Source organism: Dothidotthia symphoricarpi (assembly GCF_010015815.1).
Source record: "Dothidotthia symphoricarpi CBS 119687 unplaced genomic scaffold P153scaffold_1, whole genome shotgun sequence".
In the NCBI taxonomy this organism is placed as follows: domain Eukaryota; kingdom Fungi; phylum Ascomycota; class Dothideomycetes; order Pleosporales; family Dothidotthiaceae; genus Dothidotthia; species Dothidotthia symphoricarpi.
Window position 1 is genome coordinate 1,652,797 of NW_022985008.1, and position 19,481 is coordinate 1,672,277.

At 41.1% G+C, this 19,481-nt stretch overlaps 4 protein-coding genes across 4 annotated transcripts; 3 read left to right on the top strand and 1 right to left on the bottom strand.

The window, feature by feature from the left end:
* Positions 1-842: 842 nt before the first annotated feature.
* Positions 843-2,111, top strand: P153DRAFT_278604 (zf-DHHC-domain-containing protein; the record flags this gene model as incomplete). The annotated part of the gene is made up of 2 exons (XM_033662962.1): positions 843-1,478; positions 1,587-2,111. 2 exons carry the CDS (start codon positions 843-845, stop codon positions 2,109-2,111), a joined length of 1,161 nt encoding a protein of 386 aa, XP_033529336.1.
* Positions 2,112-3,957: 1,846 nt separating this feature from the next.
* On the bottom strand, positions 3,958-5,410 carry P153DRAFT_329857 (uncharacterized protein). The gene is made up of 3 exons (XM_033665412.1): positions 5,158-5,410; positions 4,416-5,108; positions 3,958-4,206 (listed from the first exon to the last, which is right to left on the bottom strand). Exons 1-3 carry the CDS (start codon positions 5,356-5,358, stop codon positions 4,117-4,119), a joined length of 984 nt encoding a protein of 327 aa, XP_033529337.1. The 5' UTR covers positions 5,359-5,410; the 3' UTR covers positions 3,958-4,116.
* A 1,016-nt stretch (positions 5,411-6,426) lies between these two features.
* On the top strand, positions 6,427-8,188 carry P153DRAFT_352856 (uncharacterized protein; the record flags this gene model as incomplete). Its single annotated transcript, XM_033666403.1, has 6 exons — positions 6,427-6,655; positions 6,743-6,961; positions 7,054-7,394; positions 7,460-7,809; positions 7,909-7,991; positions 8,169-8,188. 6 exons carry the CDS (start codon positions 6,427-6,429, stop codon positions 8,186-8,188), a joined length of 1,242 nt encoding a protein of 413 aa, XP_033529338.1.
* Positions 8,189-8,254: 66 nt separating this feature from the next.
* On the top strand, positions 8,255-9,336 carry P153DRAFT_13180 (uncharacterized protein). Its single transcript, XM_033662050.1, has one exon. It carries the CDS (start codon positions 8,443-8,445, stop codon positions 8,995-8,997), a length of 555 nt encoding a protein of 184 aa, XP_033529339.1. The 5' UTR covers positions 8,255-8,442; the 3' UTR covers positions 8,998-9,336.
* Positions 9,337-19,481: the final 10,145 nt, after the last annotated feature.

A 19,481-nucleotide genomic window follows, 5' to 3' on the forward strand; every position in this document is an offset into this window, starting at 1 on the left:
ATCTGCCCGTTCGGGTTTGCCAGTCACTGGTAGTTGCGGTGAGTGAACTGCTGGTCGACAACTTCACACTCCCAGGGCGCAGCTTTTATATCTCTTGAATACCTTTTCAGAGCCTTGCAGATCAGACGAGACTACCAGGGCGTCTTCACATAGGAGATGGTGTTGCCATGCATACACAATATGCTCTCGAGCCCACAGAACTGATAAACGATATGCAGCTGGGGGCCAGAAAGTAGCCAAAACTGGCAACAAGTCCTTCAAGTTCCCGGGCTAACTCGTGGAAGGGCGTTTCGAGGGAAGGCTGAGCATCGCGGTGAGCTTGTTGGGCTAGCCTTTGAGCGGCCTCTTAACATGGGTAGACGAGGAGAGTGCGGGTGTGGTCAAGTGGTCATCTTCAAGGCGCTGGCTGCCGTCAAGTGTGAGGGAAGATCACAGAGAACCAGAGGGAACAGCAGGAAGGCTGAGCGATGAGGTATGCCTTGCCAGACTGTTGAGGGGTGACGCACGCCATGACTCGATCGCAGCATGCTGGCTTGGCCCGCTTTCTGAAGTTGTCTGAGAAGAGGAGTGTGAGGCACCAAGGCTGGGTTAAACAAGGCTGAAATGCCACATGTGGAGCGTTGCTCGAGGCCGCGATGAGCAACAACGACTCACTGTCAGAGTTTCAATTGCAAGGTTGACCTATGTTGTGGGAAATGACGTTCTACTGCCAAGCCTATTTGCCAATCACGCCCAATCAACAACTCCTCTCAAACACCATGGCAGCGCGCGATCGCCAGCCTCCTCGGCGCGACCCTCAACGTCGCTCATAGCCTCTCCTCTGTCTGTGATCACCTCCCATCATGGCGCCCTCGGTTGCGGGCTCGCAGAAATCGGATGCGCGCGATAACACAGCCGTCGAGCAGGGCGTTGGCCAGGCAGCGTCCGTCATCGTACCGCTCATCGAACTGGGCGCGATCGCTTTCGAGACGTGGGTTCTGGTCTACCTGATATGCGTCCAGTACCTGATAAACCCCTCCAACGACCTACGGCAGAATCACAATATCCAACCCCGACGATCGACCGGCATCGCGCTCATCGTCCTCTATGCCCTGCTGCTCCTCATATTACTGATTGCTTGGATGCGCCTCGTCCAAGTCATATGGTCCAAGCAAGACCTCACTCCGCTCGGCGATATCTCTACCGAGAAAGGAAACACAAAAGCGAAGTGGGTCGACGAGTACGACGCGTACGTCTGTGACTACGAGGGAAAGCCGCTCTGGTGCGACAAGTGCCACAACTGGAAGCCGGACAGGACGCATCATTGTAAAGAGTTGGGACGTTGCGTAAGAAAGATGGATCACTACTGCCCTTGGGCTGGGGGCATCGTAGCCGAGTCTAGTCATAAGTTCTTCCAGCAATTTGTTACCTGTGGCTCCTTGTATACGCTATACTCCCTCATCGTAGCTGCGGCATTTTTCAGCGATCGCGCATCCAAAGTGAGTCAGACGTCATACATACTAGAGGAGGAGCGTGAGAGCTCGAGTTGTGCGCGGGATCCACCAGGCCTCACGACTCGGTACCGATGAGATGCTGACTCATCATAGATGAACTCTCGACCGGGAACATGGATAGCGGCTCTTGTTGTCCCAGTAGTGTTTTTCATCTTCGGCTCCACCATGGCCTATATGACGGGCTACAACCTGATGATCAACTACACATCTGTGGAAGGCATCCAGCGCGGTGGTATTCACAACATTGCCTTCCTGATATCACGAATGCCGCGCGATCGTAGCGTCCCACCAACCCCTCCTACACCTTCCAAGGACGAACCTGATAATCTGGTACCCCGTGAGGATTGGCCTGTTCTTTGCACTGTGCAGCCCAGTGCTGGACGTACATATGTTGTAATGCAGACCAAGCCTTATGAGCATCCGTGGTACACAGGGCTTATGAAGGGCTGGAAAGACACAATGGGTAACAGCCCAATCGACTGGTTTCTGCCGACTAAAATGAGTCCATGCAAGCAGAAGAGTCGAAGAGGAGAGTTTGAGTGGGGCGAAGTCGTATACGACATGGCGAGGCAGTATGAGAAAGATAACCCGGGCACTCGCCTGTCAATCCTTTCCTAAGTCTGTTGTTTCTATAATTACTCTAGCATTTTTCTGGCGTCTTGGATGTGATACCCACGTACGTATGTATTTAGTGGAGCGGACACGCGATTATCTTTGTATCCACGGTTAATATCATGCTCTCGACTTGAGGCCAAGATTCTTACTCAACCAAACTTCATTATGTTTTTTTCAGACTCCCGTATCGGGCAGCAATTCTGCGCGAGACCGCTAATGGCGTAGCTCGACCCTTCTTACTCTGGACATCGGACCGTTTCGTCGCGTCTTCATTTCCCCGTTTAGCGGTTCCATTTATCGTTTCGTATCCATTTTCTCGCCCAATCAAACTCTCAAACTCTTTAATTCGGGTGCATTACCCCGCCGTTTCTCGTATTGCACGATGGTCAAACACTCAACGGCTCGTCGAATATCGCGAACCACTGTTGCCCACAGCGTGATGACGAAGCGCGGACTTGGAATTTCTTCGATGTGCGATTGAGCAGTACTGGTACGCCATTGGAGATAGTGGGGATGACGATGCGTCCGGTTGAGAAGACGCTGTAATAATGAGAATGGCCTGCATCGCGGGCACGGTCTTTATAAAGAGCAATAACATGGTACCAATATGGATCGGTGAGGACCAGGTGCTGATAATGAGGCGTTCTCAACGAGGTCTTTGGTACAGTTTGCGGGCTAGTATGCAAGGAGTCTAATCTTCTGATGCTTAAACAAGCGTTCCTGAAAGGAGTGGTTTGCTTTTCTTTGGGAAAATGGTTACCTTGGCGTGTCGTTCCTACGCCCAAAAGTGTATACCATGTTCCAGGATAGATTGTACAAGCAGAGCAAAGAGGATGTGTGCGAGTCAATGCAAATGAGGAACCGCAATCTCTTCCTTCTCCACCGCCCCTCTCCCACACGGTCTGATCTCGGTCATAATAGACATGCAACCTGATAAGCTGCGGTTGATCGCCGACGACTTGGTTAGTTACCCTTCGGCCCGCTCCCTAACTATCTCGCTACATGTAGATCACCCACAGCCCAGACCATTCCCATTTGCCGTGAACCCTGCCTCTCAAACCAAGGGGACGCAAGACACCCCAGCGACGATCGCGCAAGGGTCCATCGTCACTTCGCTCCATCGATGCGATGCGATGCGATGCGCGCGTCATCTGCTTACACTCCCTTTCCTACCAGTCGTCATCATCACAAGCGCTCAGTCTTCAACTCGATCCTTAGGCTTCCAGCGACCCAGCCCATACCCACGCAATATCTAACCTAACCCAACTCAGACGGATCAGCCAACCAAGCCCAACTCCCCACCCAACACGCGGCCCCCAATCCCATCCTATCCCATCTCACCCCATGCCTCCCTTTCGGCACGTAAAACAGCAAATAATCTACATGTCCCCCTCAAGCCTCATCGCAAAGTGCAAGCCTTAATGCCTGGAAAGGGATTAGGTAGCAGCCCAAACGCCGCATGCGTGTGTGTGATGCAGATTGAAGCGACTCAGACTGACCAACCAACCAACCAACTGAGCACTAGTGCCATGCCATGACCCATCCAATATGTTAGAATCTGGTCGAACAAAAAATAGCGAAGTCTAGATACTTTGACCTACTCTTACAGTCTAGACGCTAGTGCATCAACGCACTATGGAGATCACCAAGGCCTAACGAGGGGAGTGTACGAGGTGCAAAACGACCTGGCTGTTGAAATCCAAGCCCGCCATACGACCAGCTCACCGAAGAATTGGGCTGATCAAGCAATGTCAGTGCAGTGTCCATAGTCTTGTCACTTGCAATGTTTCAGTCACGCAGTATGGCAAACATGAGTTCATTACAGCACCTGCTGCAAGGGATTATATTACTACCACATGTGATCCCCCCCTGAGCATCAAGCAATTCGCCACTGTACGCTCATGGGTTGGGCAAGACTATCTTGATCGATAGTGCTGACGAACTAGAGATTCGCAGGAAGAGCAGAGATACGGGGACAGGGACCACAGTACATGACTAGAGCATGCAACTACCCTTGTTTGGCCTCTTGCTTGGCCTCTCGCTCGCGCTGCTCCTTCTGTGGGGCACGACGCCGAGCGTTGATGAACCAGTTCGAGACCTATTAGTAGTTAGCATCTGGTGAACTGAATGAGGGCTGCTGAGGGACCGAATCTGCGAGAACCAAGGGAACAATGACACTGCTACATATGCCAACAGCACGCTGAAGACAGAATGTAGCTGCAGTCAGAGACAGGAGTGGCAGACGTAGCAATGTGTAATGACTGTCAAATGCCACACCCCCGCAGAAACGTAAAAGTGACTACATACCTGATTCATTGACAGGCCGGTTTGATGACAGAAGGCCAACTTCTGATCTTCGGTGGGATAAGGCGACACCCGGTTTGCAGCGAACCACTCTTTCATGCGATTAGTGGCTTCTTTGGGAAGGTTGCCTCGTCGCTTCCTGGTGAAGGCATTAGGGTCGTGGCCAATGTGCTGGTGGAATTGAACGTCGTACGGTTGCGATGGGTATCCAGGTTGGTAGCTAGGACGAGCAACTGCGTAGACAGGCCCACCACCCATTTGGAACATGGAAGGATGCACTGGTGCAGAGGACGAAAGCCCATCACCCATGTGATATGTGGCATAAGCTTGAGATCCTGGAGATGTGGGCTGATGACCGTGAGATACTGTGGATGTATGTGCAGGATAGGGTACGCTTGAACGCTGGTGGTGGTGATGCTGCTGGTCCTGCGGGCTTGTCCCATTTGACGCAATTTGAAGCAAGCTGTATTGTGAGATAAGGGCAGGGTCGATTGCAGAACTGCTGCGCCGGGGGTCTCTAGATGAGTACTCCGGATGATTAGACGAGCGCGCGTAGATATCGCCGAGAGTGTCATGGCGTCTCCGCCCAGGGTCTTGCCAGGCAATGTCATCAAATTTTGGCGGAGAAGTGGGAGCCGAGCCTAGCTGGCGAGATGGTGTCCGTGGTGGTGTTGGTACGCGGGTGGTGTGGAGGAACTGGGCGGTTTAGCAATGGGACTACGATAGGTGATAGGAGTGTACGTACCTCTGTGAATGATGGGAGCCTGGCCGCGAAGTGTTGCTCTCCAGACTGCACTGGGGGCGTGCTGCCTTGACGATTCTGTGGGCGATGAGCTTTACGTTCTCGTCTCTCGGCTAGGGTTGTCCGTCCAACGCTGTAAACGAGTGTGACGGAACGCCTAAAGGGGTCCACGTAGGGGTAATCATCCCCATGGTGGGGATGCATCTGGGGGAGACGGGGAGGAGATGAAGGAGGAGGAGGAGGCGTAGGAGGAGGAGGGAGTGTAGGAGGAGGGGGAGGGGGAGGAGTAGGATGAGGAGGAGACGCAGCAGCGTATGGAGGAGGAGACGCAGCAGCGAAAGCATGCTCTTGACTTACCGCAACAGCCACGTTTGCGGATGTTCTCTCAGGTGGGTTTGAAGACGACATCCTGTTTGAGTACAACGGGTTACGATGGCGATGCGGAATATCTTGCAACGAAAGATATTCCATAGGTGCGGCGCAATCACTGCTTAAATACACTCTGACAACTGTGAGCATCTGTCTGCACGTTTACTGGAACTCGAACCAAGGCTCATCAGTGACTAAGTGATTAACTGACGGGAGACATTGGTCGATCCATGTCGAGAAAAAATTATGATTCTACGGAACCAATGACCTAGAAACTGATCTGATGCACTTACCTAAAAAAACGGTGACGATGGGCAAAACGGTTGTTGGATGGGCCAGCCTGTAAAACTGGGAGACAAAAAAATTATGAACCACGGTTGTGGTTGAAACGACCACTGTCCAGAGGATATCGTCGGGATCAACGAGTTAGAGCCGAGAAACCCAAGCACAAGTGGACCGTGGATAGTGGATATGTTATGTCGAAGTTTGGGAGCGAGCGGGGAGATGGGGCTGGCACAGACACGCAGCAGTTCGCAGTCAGGTAGACAAGGTGGTGATGACGGGCGCAAGGCGCTTAAGAAGCAGAAAGCACGATGAGCAAAGGAGGCGTTTCTGGGCGAAGCAAGACTGCAACGGGCCGTACTTCAACCATGCGGCGCGATCTTACTTCTGGACAACGCTCCAGGGGAATGCCAGCAGGTGTTAGCGGAGCACAGGCGGCGCGTCTAGCACGACGTCTGCTCTTTTGACAGGAGATTTAGGCTTTGGCCTAATTCTCCGACCGTACACAGCGTGGGCCCAGGAGCCCTCGCCGCAGAAGTAGCAGACCGGCATCACTGCAGATCTTACTGCGTCTGACTCGGCGTAGAAACATGCAGGAGCCTTCTCGACCCATCATTCACCATGTCAAAGCTAGCTGATTACCTCATCCGGGCTCCCACACATTGGCCGCCGCAGAGAACCCGTCAACGTTCCTCCGCGAAGACAGCAAGCGGCGGCCAAGGCGCGACTGGTCTTTCAGCCACCGTCTCACGCCTTGCTCGCTGCCCGCTCTGTGCCCAAAGAAGGAACTTTGGTCTTGGCATGTGGGTCGCGAATCGCGACGACCTGCCCGCGTACGAATCCTTCCTAGGTATCAACCTCTGCGTACCAGGATCGTGGCACGGGGCCAGTATAATTGCTTGTATTTCAGTATGCAAATGTGACCTAATGTGAGCAGGGCTCAGTTGGAACATGACCATGGATGAGTCGAGGGGCGGTTGCAGCTGGAACGACATGGCCATTGAACTACTTTGGACCAGGACGGAGGACAATCCGGCCATGGTGGCATGTTGTGCTACACTGGAGCCACGCTGCCGGCTTCAGCGTAGATATTGCGGCGCAGAGCTGCCGCAGGCCCAAACCAGTGGCTGGTGGCTGGTGACTAGTGATTGGCAAAGTGTGTAGCAGTGCAACGGAGCCATTCCAGCATCCAGGAGCGGGAGACTTGCTGTGGTATCGCGAATAGGGACGCGGCTAACGCTGCGGCAGACAGGTTAGAGATGGGACAAGGGAGAAAGGCGTTCGCCCGGGGGTACAGGAATAGGAACAGCTGCCAGTCGCCATATCAAGGCGATCATCACGACGGCGACATATGCCTGCCCTTAGCACGAGTAGAGGGGACCCGAAGACAGCGGACCCTGGGCTACTGGGTGACTCGCGCAGAGTCGCTCAAACAGCGAATGCGCGACCAGACGAGAGGTTTCTGGGATGAGACCACCACTTGCGAGTTATTGTTTTGGAAATTACGCCCCCACGCGACAAACAAGCAAGCACACACGTGCGACGACCAACGGCGGCAGCGACGACGTGCGGAGATGGGCGTTCAGCATGTCTGCAGCGGGTGGATAAAGCCCCTTTTCGGTGCGGGCGGATGACAGCTGACTGACAGATGCAGCCGTCTACTGGTGGCAGTTGGGTGGGTGCGACGATGTCGCGACGGCGGCTCCGTCGTGATTCGCGACAGGGATGCACGCCTTCCTTGATCTGGGGTCGTGCCTGCCCGAGAGACAGATCGTCCATCCCGCTAGCCGGCCGATCAGGCCTTGCGCCAGCCATCACCTCACTACGGCGAAGTCACCAGTGCGAAGTCGAAGAGGAGTGCGAAGACGAATGCGACAAGGCTGCGACAAGCAGCAGACAGCCCATCAAAGGCTGCGCTCCTGAGCACGGACGAACTCTGCGCGGCCTCCATGTGGCAGCTACCCAACTCTGCGAAACCTCCCCCTCTGCGCATCTTCAGATCTGGTAGGCACGTCGCCCATGCGCCTGTTGGACGCCCCGAGGAAATGCGAGTCTCTATCCCTCGACGTGCAGCCGTCCTTGTGTGAGGTGAATCCATACCAGGTTACTGCCCACGCCAGGATATTGGTTCGAGGGTCAACCTTCCCCTCGGGACCGCTCTGTCAATGACCACCGGAAAAAGCAAAGTAAGCCCCCAGCAGTCATGGTGAGGCCTCGTACAATCTAAGACAGTAATGGTAAAAGCCACATTGGCCTTGTCGCACAACAAAAGTCAACCACCTTGACAGTCTGTCACTCCTTTCTTGTGGGTGTTGTTTCATAGCGCCAAGGCCCTTTTCTGCGCCTTGCGCCATGTCCTACAGGGGTTGCCAGCCTTGAGTAGCGTCGTCATTCGAGGTTAGCTCCAGGGCACGTCTCGCCCTCAAATCTAGCTAGAACAACGCCGCTGTCAGTGCCGTAGACGGAAGGCCGTATTCGCGATTCTCAACTTGGAATACAGGGTTTTGCATAAGAAGACCCCTTATGCCAAAGCACTAATTCACGCTTTCCATCACACAGCTGCAGAAAAGTCTCCTACATCCAGAGAACACCATCTTTTCATCGTCCGCCAATTCCTCCCTCGACTGCTGTATCCAGATGGGGCCACGGCGTCATCTGGCGCTCGCAGTGACCCCAAATCTAGTTTCACAGTTCCGTCACACGCGCTATTTAAAGCAGGGTCGACCTAGCAGGGAAGTCTCCGTCTCAGCAAACTTCGTGTTCGACCTGGTGTTCGACTTGTCGCTTCCTTTTCGCATCTGCAGTATAACAACATGTCTGCCGAACCTATCGGAACTGCTCGGAGTCCATGTCCTAGCTAACATACACACAACGGTCGTTTGTCGAAGCGCATACTTCATCCTTCTCTTTCCTTTGTTTTCTGAAAATCAACTTACATTGCATCGCGGACGGTTCCACGGCCACCATGAAGTTGACGAATGCGACGTGCGTCGAGTCAGACTCTTTGACAAAAATATATTCGATGATGGCCAGACGAAAACGAAAACGTTGTGGTCACATATGTGCCACATTAAGAAGCACTGTTGCCAAACGGATATAACACCCGCTATCCCTGACCTAACCTCCAGTACGTACTGTTCAGAAATACGGCTACGCAAGTATGTTCGTGCATGCCAGTTTCTCAAGAGGTAGGCGGGGTTTTCGTGTCCAATGCTACAGGCTGCGGGTGCTTGCAGGCATCGGGATCTCATCTGCTTCTTCAGTGCAGCTGTCTGTCGCCTGGCGCACAGCAGCAATATCGACCTGGTCCTTGGAACGAGCAAGTCCGGATTCCCATTAACCGGCAGATGCACCACTCATCGGCGGGAACAGCGCATTTAAACGTGGTGCCGATCGTATCACATTCAGTTTGTACGATCCGCTTCACTTCCTTACAATCAAGACTCCTCTACTTGATCGCCATTGCGATCGAATGCGTCTCGAGGATTACCACAAGGTCAATGATATCTTCGGACATTGATTCATCAGTATTGCCACTTATATTGCCATTCATATTGGGAACTAGCACATCTACAGAATGTCGGCATAAATCCTGTATGACCATGAAACTTCATTGATCTTGTTTCATGCTCGCAGGAAAGGTCTCCTAACCCCAGTAGCTTTTTCGATTATCGCATATCTGGATATCATGGCTGCGCATTCTTCTCACGTCTGTCCCTTGTAAAACCAACTGTTCACTGAGACGTGAACGTCATACCATCTGGGGTTGGAGACTCATGACAAGTGCACCCACCATGTGGTGCTAGGCTTTCAAATACTCAAGACTAGGAACCCATCAAAGCATCAGGCGGAAACAGCCTCTGTCTATGTTTATCCTATCAAACTGACTTGAAACAAATCTTTTTCACTAGCTCGAGATGTCAAAACGACGTTGGCAAGGTACAGATCCACAAATAGCGACATGATCGAGTGTTTGTAACCCTTCAATCTCGTCAACCTTTGCACCCGATGCACACCGGTGCGACCGCTGGAGTTACCAACGTTAACGGCTGGCGTCCGAGTATAGTCTCCACATCGAAGCAGCCTAGTATTGATTCGATCTCCCACCATCTCTCGAGTCATTTTGCGTCGTTCACCACTGGGAGGCCTTTCACTAGACCATGATCATCTCTCATGCGCATTCGTAATGTTGAGCGCTCTCTCAGCCGTCCTAACCGAGTCCTCGATTTCAGACGCAATCACTCGCTGGGGCCTGTGATCTTCTTGCTTGTACAAAGGCTATTGAATGGCTGTGTATGACCAATCAGCAGCTTCTTCTAACGTCTTCGAAAACTCAACCGCTTTGGGCTCATCGACCGGACGTCAAAACACCCGCTTCGCCATAGAACGTTAGCATGCGGCCTTGATACCTAGTTGGCCACGCCGCCACACGACACGTGCCTTACGCCTGTCGCTTGTACTTGCTTTTTCTACCTTCGGCCGCTTACAGCTGTCACCCCAACGTCGATGCGGCTTCGCATCGTTCATGGCGACTGCCGTGTAGCGGTTTCCTGTGTTTGCAAGCCTATCGTCATGACGAGCTATGCAAAGCTTTTATGCACTCGAAGCGGCTGCAATCAGCCTAAAGTTTGGACCACTGCGTCCTCTGTTGTCTTTTTGGCTCCATTTGATCATGCCGTCTGTTAACGAGTATTGATAGAACGCAACATGTTGCGAGATGTTCTGTTTTCGATGACTTAGAGAACCACGAGAGGTAGGTATGTCGGAACGATGTGTTGGTTGTCGTCAGCGCCGTGCTGTCACTGAGCAGAAACAGCTCACCTGCATCTGTCACCATCCGCAAAATTCCGGCCCTGATCGCGTGTCACTTGTCACATTAGCGTCCGGTGATGGGCTGGTTTTAGCTGACGCTAAGGTCCTGTGAAGTGTCATTGTTGTGTCAACAGTTGCACAATCTGGAAACCACCGCTCATAGCATGGCAAACCTTACCTCACAGAGTATGGCGAGTCCCGAAACCCCGGGACTTATGGAGTCGGAGAACATCCCACTGCTGCTTTGAGGTCTCGCTCAAGCACCACAACTCCGGAGGAGCGTGCGTTATCGTTTGATCCCGCATGCGCAGAACCCCACACCGAGACCAAGCAGAACGTGTTTTTGCAGAGTTCTGTCAGCCACTTGCGTCCGGTGAAAGAGGTAAGAGATCATTATGATTAGCGCGTCAGTTGGTCGCTTTAGGTCGATCCAGCCGCATCTGGGCGAGTTCAAATTCAAATCCCGACACGAGTCGGGTTTAAGTTTGACACTTGTCAATCACTGTTCTTTCGCTGAATTTAATTGCCTGCTTTGTTCAAAACATTGGGATTTAAAGTTAGAGCGACAAGTTCAAGCGTGCGTTATGGTATGCTCCTCGCATTCGGGGTCCTTGTATTTCCCAATTGGACTAGTGCGTAGCTAGAGGACACGCGGTTTATATCTTATTATATGATCGTCAGATATAATATCAAGTAACATCCCATTACTTCGACATCGCCAAAGACAACGTTTAATTGAGCGGTGTAGATGCCCCAGATAGTGGTAAGATTTGTTGCTTGTCTTGTTCACATCTTAGCCCTGAGGTTCTCCATCCCTTATCAGCGATCGCTGGAATATCACTTTGAAAGACGCTAGTCTCTCAAATCACTATACGCGCAATTAAGTAACCTTTATAGTATTTCCTATTAACTCTATTCTTATCCTTCACGTTTGCAAAGTAGTTTATGTGTATAAAAGAACATTAATTACACTAAGGTACTGTGTCAATGTAAAATACACTAGGTTAGGTAAAATTATACTGTGTATAAGGGTAAATTTATACTTTTATACTATATCTAGCTAAATTTACCTAATATTCTAAGTAATTTATACTAATATTAAAAGATTTATATACTTTATTACTTTTAAATTATTACTATATAAGAAATCTTTATAAAGAAAAGAGAGTAAAATAAGTAAAAATAAACTTTTATTTATAATTATTATATAATTACTACTTTTTTTTTCTAAGCTTTAACTAAATTATATATTTTAGTATAGTACCTAATAGATTAAATACTATATTAAAGCTATATAATTATAAGTAAACTATTTATAGGCAGCTTAAAATATAACTTTATACTAGTTAATAATAAAAAAGCTTTTACTTAACTTAAATATACTAGGCTAGAAAATAATACTGTTAGAGTTATACTTAATAGTAAAAAGTATAATAATTAGGTTTCTACTATAGTTAAGTAAGTACTAAGTAATAGTATTATTACTTAAGTAACCTACTATACTAGTATAATATAAAAAGAATATTATAAAGATTATATAGCTACGCTTAGCGCTAGTCTAAAAATCTATAATAATATAATATTAATTATTTATAGCTAGAATACTATTTAGACTATATAAAATACCTAAAGTAGAGATATTATAGTAGTATATATTAAATAAAAAGAAGTAAGTTTTAACTAAAATAGCTTAAAGTTACTATTAAAAGTATATTCTAGTTTAAAAAGTACTAGGTATTAGTAGTATAGCTATATCTAAGCTTACTTTATTTAAAGTTATAAAAAAACCTACTTTATTATTATTATATATAAATATATAGTTAAAAGGAACTTATTAGTAGCTATTAATATAGTTATCTTATAAACTAAAATTAGTATTATTAATACTAAAAGTAGAAGGTTAAATTAAAGTTAGCTTATAAAGTAAAGTAGGTAAAATATATAGTAAATACTATTATATAAAAAGTAGTAGTAGAGGTCTCTATACTTATTACTATAAGTAAAAAGGTAATTAAAACTAGTATAAGTATAAAAGTAAGTAGTAACTAATTAATTACTATTTAAATAAAATATAAAGACTATAAATAATAAAAGATATAATTAAAGATAGCTATTTCTAAGTTAAAGAAATTAAAAGGTTAAAGTTAATAAATAAGTATAAATACGTTAAAGTAGGTAAAGGTATATAAAAGTAAAGTTATATATATATAGCCTAAGCTATAGTAATATTTAGTTATAATAAAAATACTTATAATTTTAAAGATATTAGCTACTTAAACCTACCTATTTAAATAGTATTTATTAAAGTTATAAGAAGAAAAGCTCTATATAATAGTAGTTAATAAGTAGTATTTACTTAAGCTATTATATAAGTTATACTTATTATTACAGCTTCTACTTTAATATATAAAATACTAATAAACTTATCTATTTATAAATACCTAAAGGTTTATAATAATAAATAATATACCTAAAAAAAATTTAATAATTAATACTTTATATTAAATAAGATTTACTTTATTAGCCTTATACTATAATTCTAGATACTAAGTACTAATAATAGTAATATTCTATATAATTTCTAGAAAAGGCAAAGACTCTATATACTAACTATAGTAAAAGTTAGTATAGTTATATATAATTATTTTATATAAAGTATCTAGTAGACAACTATATTAACTTTATAATACTAATTACTAAGTTTAAGCCTAATAGAGAGTTTAAGAGAGAGTAAGCTATAAAGTAATTAAACTACTTAAAAGATACAAAATTTAAAAAGAAATAATTATATCTATAGCTCTATTATAAATAATATAAATTACTTACTATTAATAAAAAAGTATATAGTAAAAAATTAAATATCTATACTACTTAACTTATTACTATTATAAGCTTCTTTATTATAGAACTTTATAGATAATACTTTATATAAGTAAAGTATATTAGTCTAAGTAATTAAATATATTTATAATATCTTAGTTCTAAGTAGTATAAATATACATTAGCTACTAGTACTATATTATATTAGTATAAATATAAATAAGTATACTAGGCTTAAGGCTATTACTATAGCTATAGTAGACGTAGTAGTAGTACTACTTATAATTATAGCTATATATATACCTACTACTATAGTTACTAGCTTATTACTTTAATAACCTAAAACTTTTAAGTCTATACTCCTTAGTTTACCTATAATAGTTACTATAATTACTACTATAGTAGCTATAGTTATAAAGCTAGTGCTGTATTCTACTAAGTATAATATAGATTTATATATAGTACTATATAAGGCTATATAGTATACCTTTTTTTAAAAAGCTACTCTTAACCTTTAAAGTAAAGTTCTATAGTATTCTAACTACTTTCTTAAATAGTAATCTATAAAGAATATCTTTAGTATATATACTAATAAATCTTATAAAGTCTATAGTACTTAGCTAATATTCTAATAGCTATAAAAAATATATAATTAATAAAACTACTACTATACTTATTACTACTTCCTACTATAGCCTCTTTAATAGTAGTAGGCTAAAGTCCTATAATTTTATATAAAATAAGATCTACTATTCTACTACTTATATTATAAATAATAAATCTATTATTATTTATAAACTAGGTATTTTATACTATACTACATAAAGACTTAAAGTATATAATATAGTAAACTCTAGTTCTATTATAATAATAATTTCTTTAAGTTAAGAAAATTCTAATAAGTTAAAACTAGCCTTTTTAATAGCCTAAAGTATATAGTTTTTTATAGTATTAGACTAGACTACTAGTATAGTTACTACTAGAGTAATAGGTAAGAATCTTTAAAGCACTTTTTTATACCTTTTATTAAAATTCTTAATTAAATAAGCCTTTACCTATATAAGGAAATCTATATACTAGTATAAAAGTAATTAATAAAGTCTTCTAAAGTACTTTTCTATACTTTAAGTTAAAGTACTTAATTAAGAAAGCCTTTAGCTAAACTAGAAAATTTATAATAATATTAACTAGTTACTTATATATACTCTAAGTAAATATAGAGAAAATCTTAAATATATATTCTATCTATTAGCTATTAAGCTAAAGCTCTATTCTTTAAGATACTATAGTAAGCCTATAAAGACCTAGTTTATTTATTATATATATCTAAATTATTTATACTAGTCTTAAATATATTATTATTATTTTAGTTATTTTTATTACTTATAGTATTATTATAGGTATTTCTATCTAAGCTCCTGTCAGCCTACCTTTAGTAGACCTCTAGGCTAAGGGCACAAGGCCCTTAGAGCTCTAGTATATAGTACTTATAAATCCCTAGGGCTTACACCCTAAGGATTTATCTAATCTCTTAATAAATACCTATTTGTCCTATATTTTAATTACCTATCTATAGTGCCCTTATAATTTAAATCCTTTATACTCCTCCTTAGAAAGAGCAGTTAATTTAAGATAAATAGAAGCTATTTTCTTTAATAGAAAAATAATGCCTCCTTATAGAGAATAAAATATTATACCTAAGAAGGGCCTAATAGTATCTTTATCTAGGACTAAAAGCAATCTAGCCCTAGAGTAAGGCCTAGCTACCTACGTTAAAGATATAAAGAGCCTAGATAAAGAAGGAGAAACCTTTAAGTAGAAAGTAACTTACTTCCTAATAAAGAACTAGCTACTTAAGAAAATATATAAGAACCCTTTAGGATAACTCTTAATTAAGGAAATAAGCTACGCACTTCTCTCTAGAATATAGCTAGAAAGCAGTATTAATAGAGTTCTAGGGGTAATCTACTAGTTTAGCGTTTTATAACCTCCTTAGGAATTACCTCTAAGGATCTATGCGTAAGTAGCCCTACTAAGTAGTAAGTAGTATATTTAATTAATCTTAGATAGGCTCCTAGAAGAATAACTTTAAAGCGCTAGCCTAGAATATATTATAATTCTAGAAAGATATCTCTAAGTTACCTTATAGTACTTAGGCCTAGAATGCTCTGCTGCCTTAGTAGAGCTTTTCTAGTTAGTATCTAACGCAGTAGAAAGGCTAATTAAGGTACTTAATATAGTAAACTCTAAGCCTAAATTAGGTATAGAATCCTACGTCTCTACTCTCTAATAAGTAGATTAGTAGGTTAAGGATATAGATATAGTATTTAAGTACACCTAGGTACTAGAGGACTCTATAACTAGAACTTACTAGGTAATAGGTACTATTTAATATAGAGTACACTAAGAATTAATCTAATAAAAGATTAATAAGGAGGTAATTTATACCTAGGCTAATATCTACGTAGAGGAGTAGAAGCTAGTATAAGACTTAGTTCTTATATAATATAAAAACTACTTAAAGTTTTAGAACTTTAAGTAGTATACTAATAACTTAGTTAACGTATTCTTGCTATACCTAAACTATAGAGAATTTTTACTCTATTAAAGCTTCTTTAAGCTTATAGATAGTAGTATAGATAATAAGTTAAAGATCTTCTTAGTATAGGTAAAGGCCTCTAAGGCTTACTAATAAGAGATTTAGCGTAATAAAGTATTAGAGACTATTACTAAATAGTTAGAGTTTAAGTAGGCTCTCTGTAACACAGAGACTACTGTAGGTATAAAGATAGAGTTAAAACTATTAGACTCTATAAAGCCTAAATAAATAGCTACCTCTCTAACTTAAGGTAGCTATAAGAAAAGATATAACTCTAAACTCTTAAGATAGTACTAGGACTAATCTACTAGTGCTCTACCCTAGGCCTAGAACTAGGGCAGTAGGTAAGCAGTAAATACTAGTAATAATTAAGATAATAAGAGAAAGAGTTAGTAGAAACTAAATTAAAAAACTAATACTAACTAACCCTAAGACTTAAAGAGCTAAGGCTTAGGAAAAGAAAAGCTCTAATTATAAATCTTTTCTAATTACAGCTAGAGCTAGAGTTAAAAGGGAAATAAACCTATATTAAAGTTACTATAATTCTATAAGAGTCTAATAGGTCTATAATACTCCTCTATACGCTATATAACTTAGGTATAGAGATTAATATTATTAACTAATATATAGTTAAGGAGAGGAATCTCCTTTATAGTCTATTTTATTAGAAGCTAGTAGTAAGCTTTATTAATAGTAACTATTTAAATATTCTTAAACTATATAAACTTATACTCTTATATAGTAATATAAGAGAAACTACTAAAGAAGTAGGCTCTTAGATATTCTAGGTAGTAAACTTTATAGGTTATAACCTTATACTAAGGTACTCTTAGCTATAAGAGGCAGATCTAAAGATCTACTTCTTAATAGGTAAGTTTAAATAATAGGTAGATAATACTAATAGAATTTAGTTACTCTTTACAGAATAACTACTAGATAATATAAGTCTAGAAGAAAGAGCGTATATCCTCTACCCTAGTAATCTAGTATATAAGCTTCTGCCTAGTAGCTAGAAAGCCCTATATAAGGAACTCCTATAGAGAGACCTTAGAATACCTATACCTATAGGTAGAGTATAACTAGAAGGGGATATAGTTTAAGACGTAAAGTACTATTACTAAAAGGGGATTCTCTAGTTAAAGAATAAGTTCTTAGAGATTATTAATTATCTTTACTACTGTGTATAGAACTATCTAGACTTAGCCTAGCTACTAGAAATAGCAGCCTATTAAATAGTTACTAGTATATATAATAAGAACTCTAATTAGGCTAGACTACCTCTAGGTATAGCCTATATCCTAACTAATAATATTAAGATAGATACTCTATATCTAGTAGTTAAAGATAATACGCCTAATCTAAATAAATTAAAATTTATACTAGAAAAGCTATACTATAAGTAGCTTACATTTAGTAAGTATTAAGCAGGTATACTTTAACCTAATAAAGAGTATAATTACCTTATTAACTTAGAGCTAGAGACTAAGGTCCTAAATCTCTCTATCTATAACCTCTCTAGCTGTAAGCTAGAAATCTTATAGGACTACCTTAATACAGCCTAGAAGAAGAGATAAATCTATCCTAGTAAATTACCTATAGGTACTCTAATCCTCTTTATACTAAAAGCTAATAGAATAATAAGACTTTATATAAACTATTATAGACTAAATAAAGTTATAATTAAGAATTAATACCTTATCCTACTTATAGGTAAGATATTAGATTAATTATTAAAGGTAGCTATCTTTTTTAAGCTTAACCTCTATAAAGCCTATTATAGGCTATAGATTAGAGAGGGTAATAAGTAGAAAATAGCCTTTAAAATAAAGTATAGCTATTTTAAGTACCTAGTTATGCCCTTTAGATTAGTAAACGTACTAGTAACGTTCTAATCCTATATCTATAGAGCCTTAGGTAGCCTAGTAGATTATACCTATATAGTATATCTAGATAACATCTTAATCTACTTTAAGAATAAGGAAGATTATAATGCCTATATTAAGAAGATCCTTAATAGGCTTATTAAGTAGAGCTTATACTATAAGGTAAGTAAATACGTCTTTTTAATAAAATCTATAGAGTTTCTAGGCTTTATAGTTACCTCTAGTAGTATAGTTATAGACCTAGTAAGGGTATAAACTATTAGAAAGTAGCTAGAGCCTAAGGAATATAAGAATATCTAAGTGTTCTTAGGTTTTATAAACTTCTATAGAAGATTTATCTATAACTACTCTAGTATTATATACCTACTAGTAGACTATATAATAGCTGCTTAGTCTTTAGCACTAGCTCCTACAGGAGCTAGCGCGGATAGGAAAGAGAAGAAAAACCTAAAGAAAACTTAAAAGAGTCTAATAAAATAGTATTAACTATAGAGTTAGTCTAATAAGGTTTATAAGGCCTTTCTCTTTATTTAATTAAAGTTTATAGAAGCCCCTATACTTTAGTACTTTAATCTAGTAAAGCTAGTAATAGTTTTAACTAATATATTAGACTTTGCTATAGTAGTAATCTTACTTTAGCCCTAAACGTCTAAGCTAGTAACTAACCTTTATTAGAAGCTAGTAGTATTCTAGAGCTATAAGTTTACTAGCCTATTAATTTAATAGTATATATATAATAAGGAGCTTTCTATAATTATAGAATTATTTAGGCAGTAGAGATACTACCTTAAATATACTCTATTAATAATCTAAGTCCTCTCTAATTATAATAACCTTTAGTACTTTATAACTATAAAGAAACTCTCTCCTAAATAAGTATATTAGGTAGAAGAGCTAGCTTAATTTAACTTTAAAGTTAAATATAAGCTAGAACTAGAGAACCTAGCTAATAGTCTCTTAAGACACCCTAACTATATATAGGGCCTTATAGTTAAAGAATAATAGGTACTTTATAATATAATATTACCTATACTTTAATAGAAGCTTTAAATATAGACCCTTTAAAAGTTTAAGGCTTAACTAATTAATTAGGCAATTTTAGTAGAAGACTACCTTAGGAGTAGGCTAGTATAGCTCTGTTAACCCTCTAAAATAGTCCCTAAATAGAAATTCCCTAATAGTAGTTTAGCTACTAGCAGTATACTACTCTTAGCTCTTAACAGCCCTTCTATAGGCTATAATAGTTAGAGTTAATCTAAATTATTTAAAGCTTAGGGGTAAGACTTTAATATAGCTATAGTATTAGACTATAAGCTTAATAATTAGGTCTTAGCCTCTATACACCTTATAAATAAAGCTGTATAAGAGGAAAATACTTATATACTAGAAATTCTAGAATAGCTCTCTAATTTTATTAGATAGGTTTAAGAATAGGATAAGGCCTATCCTGTAAATAAAGCACTAGTAATATAGAGAGACAGTAGAGTAATTAAGAGTACTACCTTATAGGAAGTTAACCCTAGTAGTATCCTATATAGAAGCAGGAAAGTGTAGATTCCTAA

Bases quoted from the DNA above. Each gene is read 5' to 3' on its own strand.
- P153DRAFT_13180 (XM_033662050.1), top strand. From the start codon at position 8,443: ATGGGGCCACGGCGTCATCTGGCGCTCGCAGTGACCCCAAATCTAGTT.
- P153DRAFT_329857 (XM_033665412.1), bottom strand. From the start codon at position 5,358: ATGCATCCCCACCATGGGGATGATTACCCCTACGTGGACCCCTTTAGG. The intron at 5,109-5,157 runs GTACGTACACTC...TAAACCGCCCAG, and splicing joins GGCTCCCATCATTCACAGAG to TTCCTCCACACCACCCGCGT. The intron at 4,207-4,415 runs GTATGTAGTCAC...AACTACTAATAG, and splicing joins CCGGCCTGTCAATGAATCAG to GTCTCGAACTGGTTCATCAA.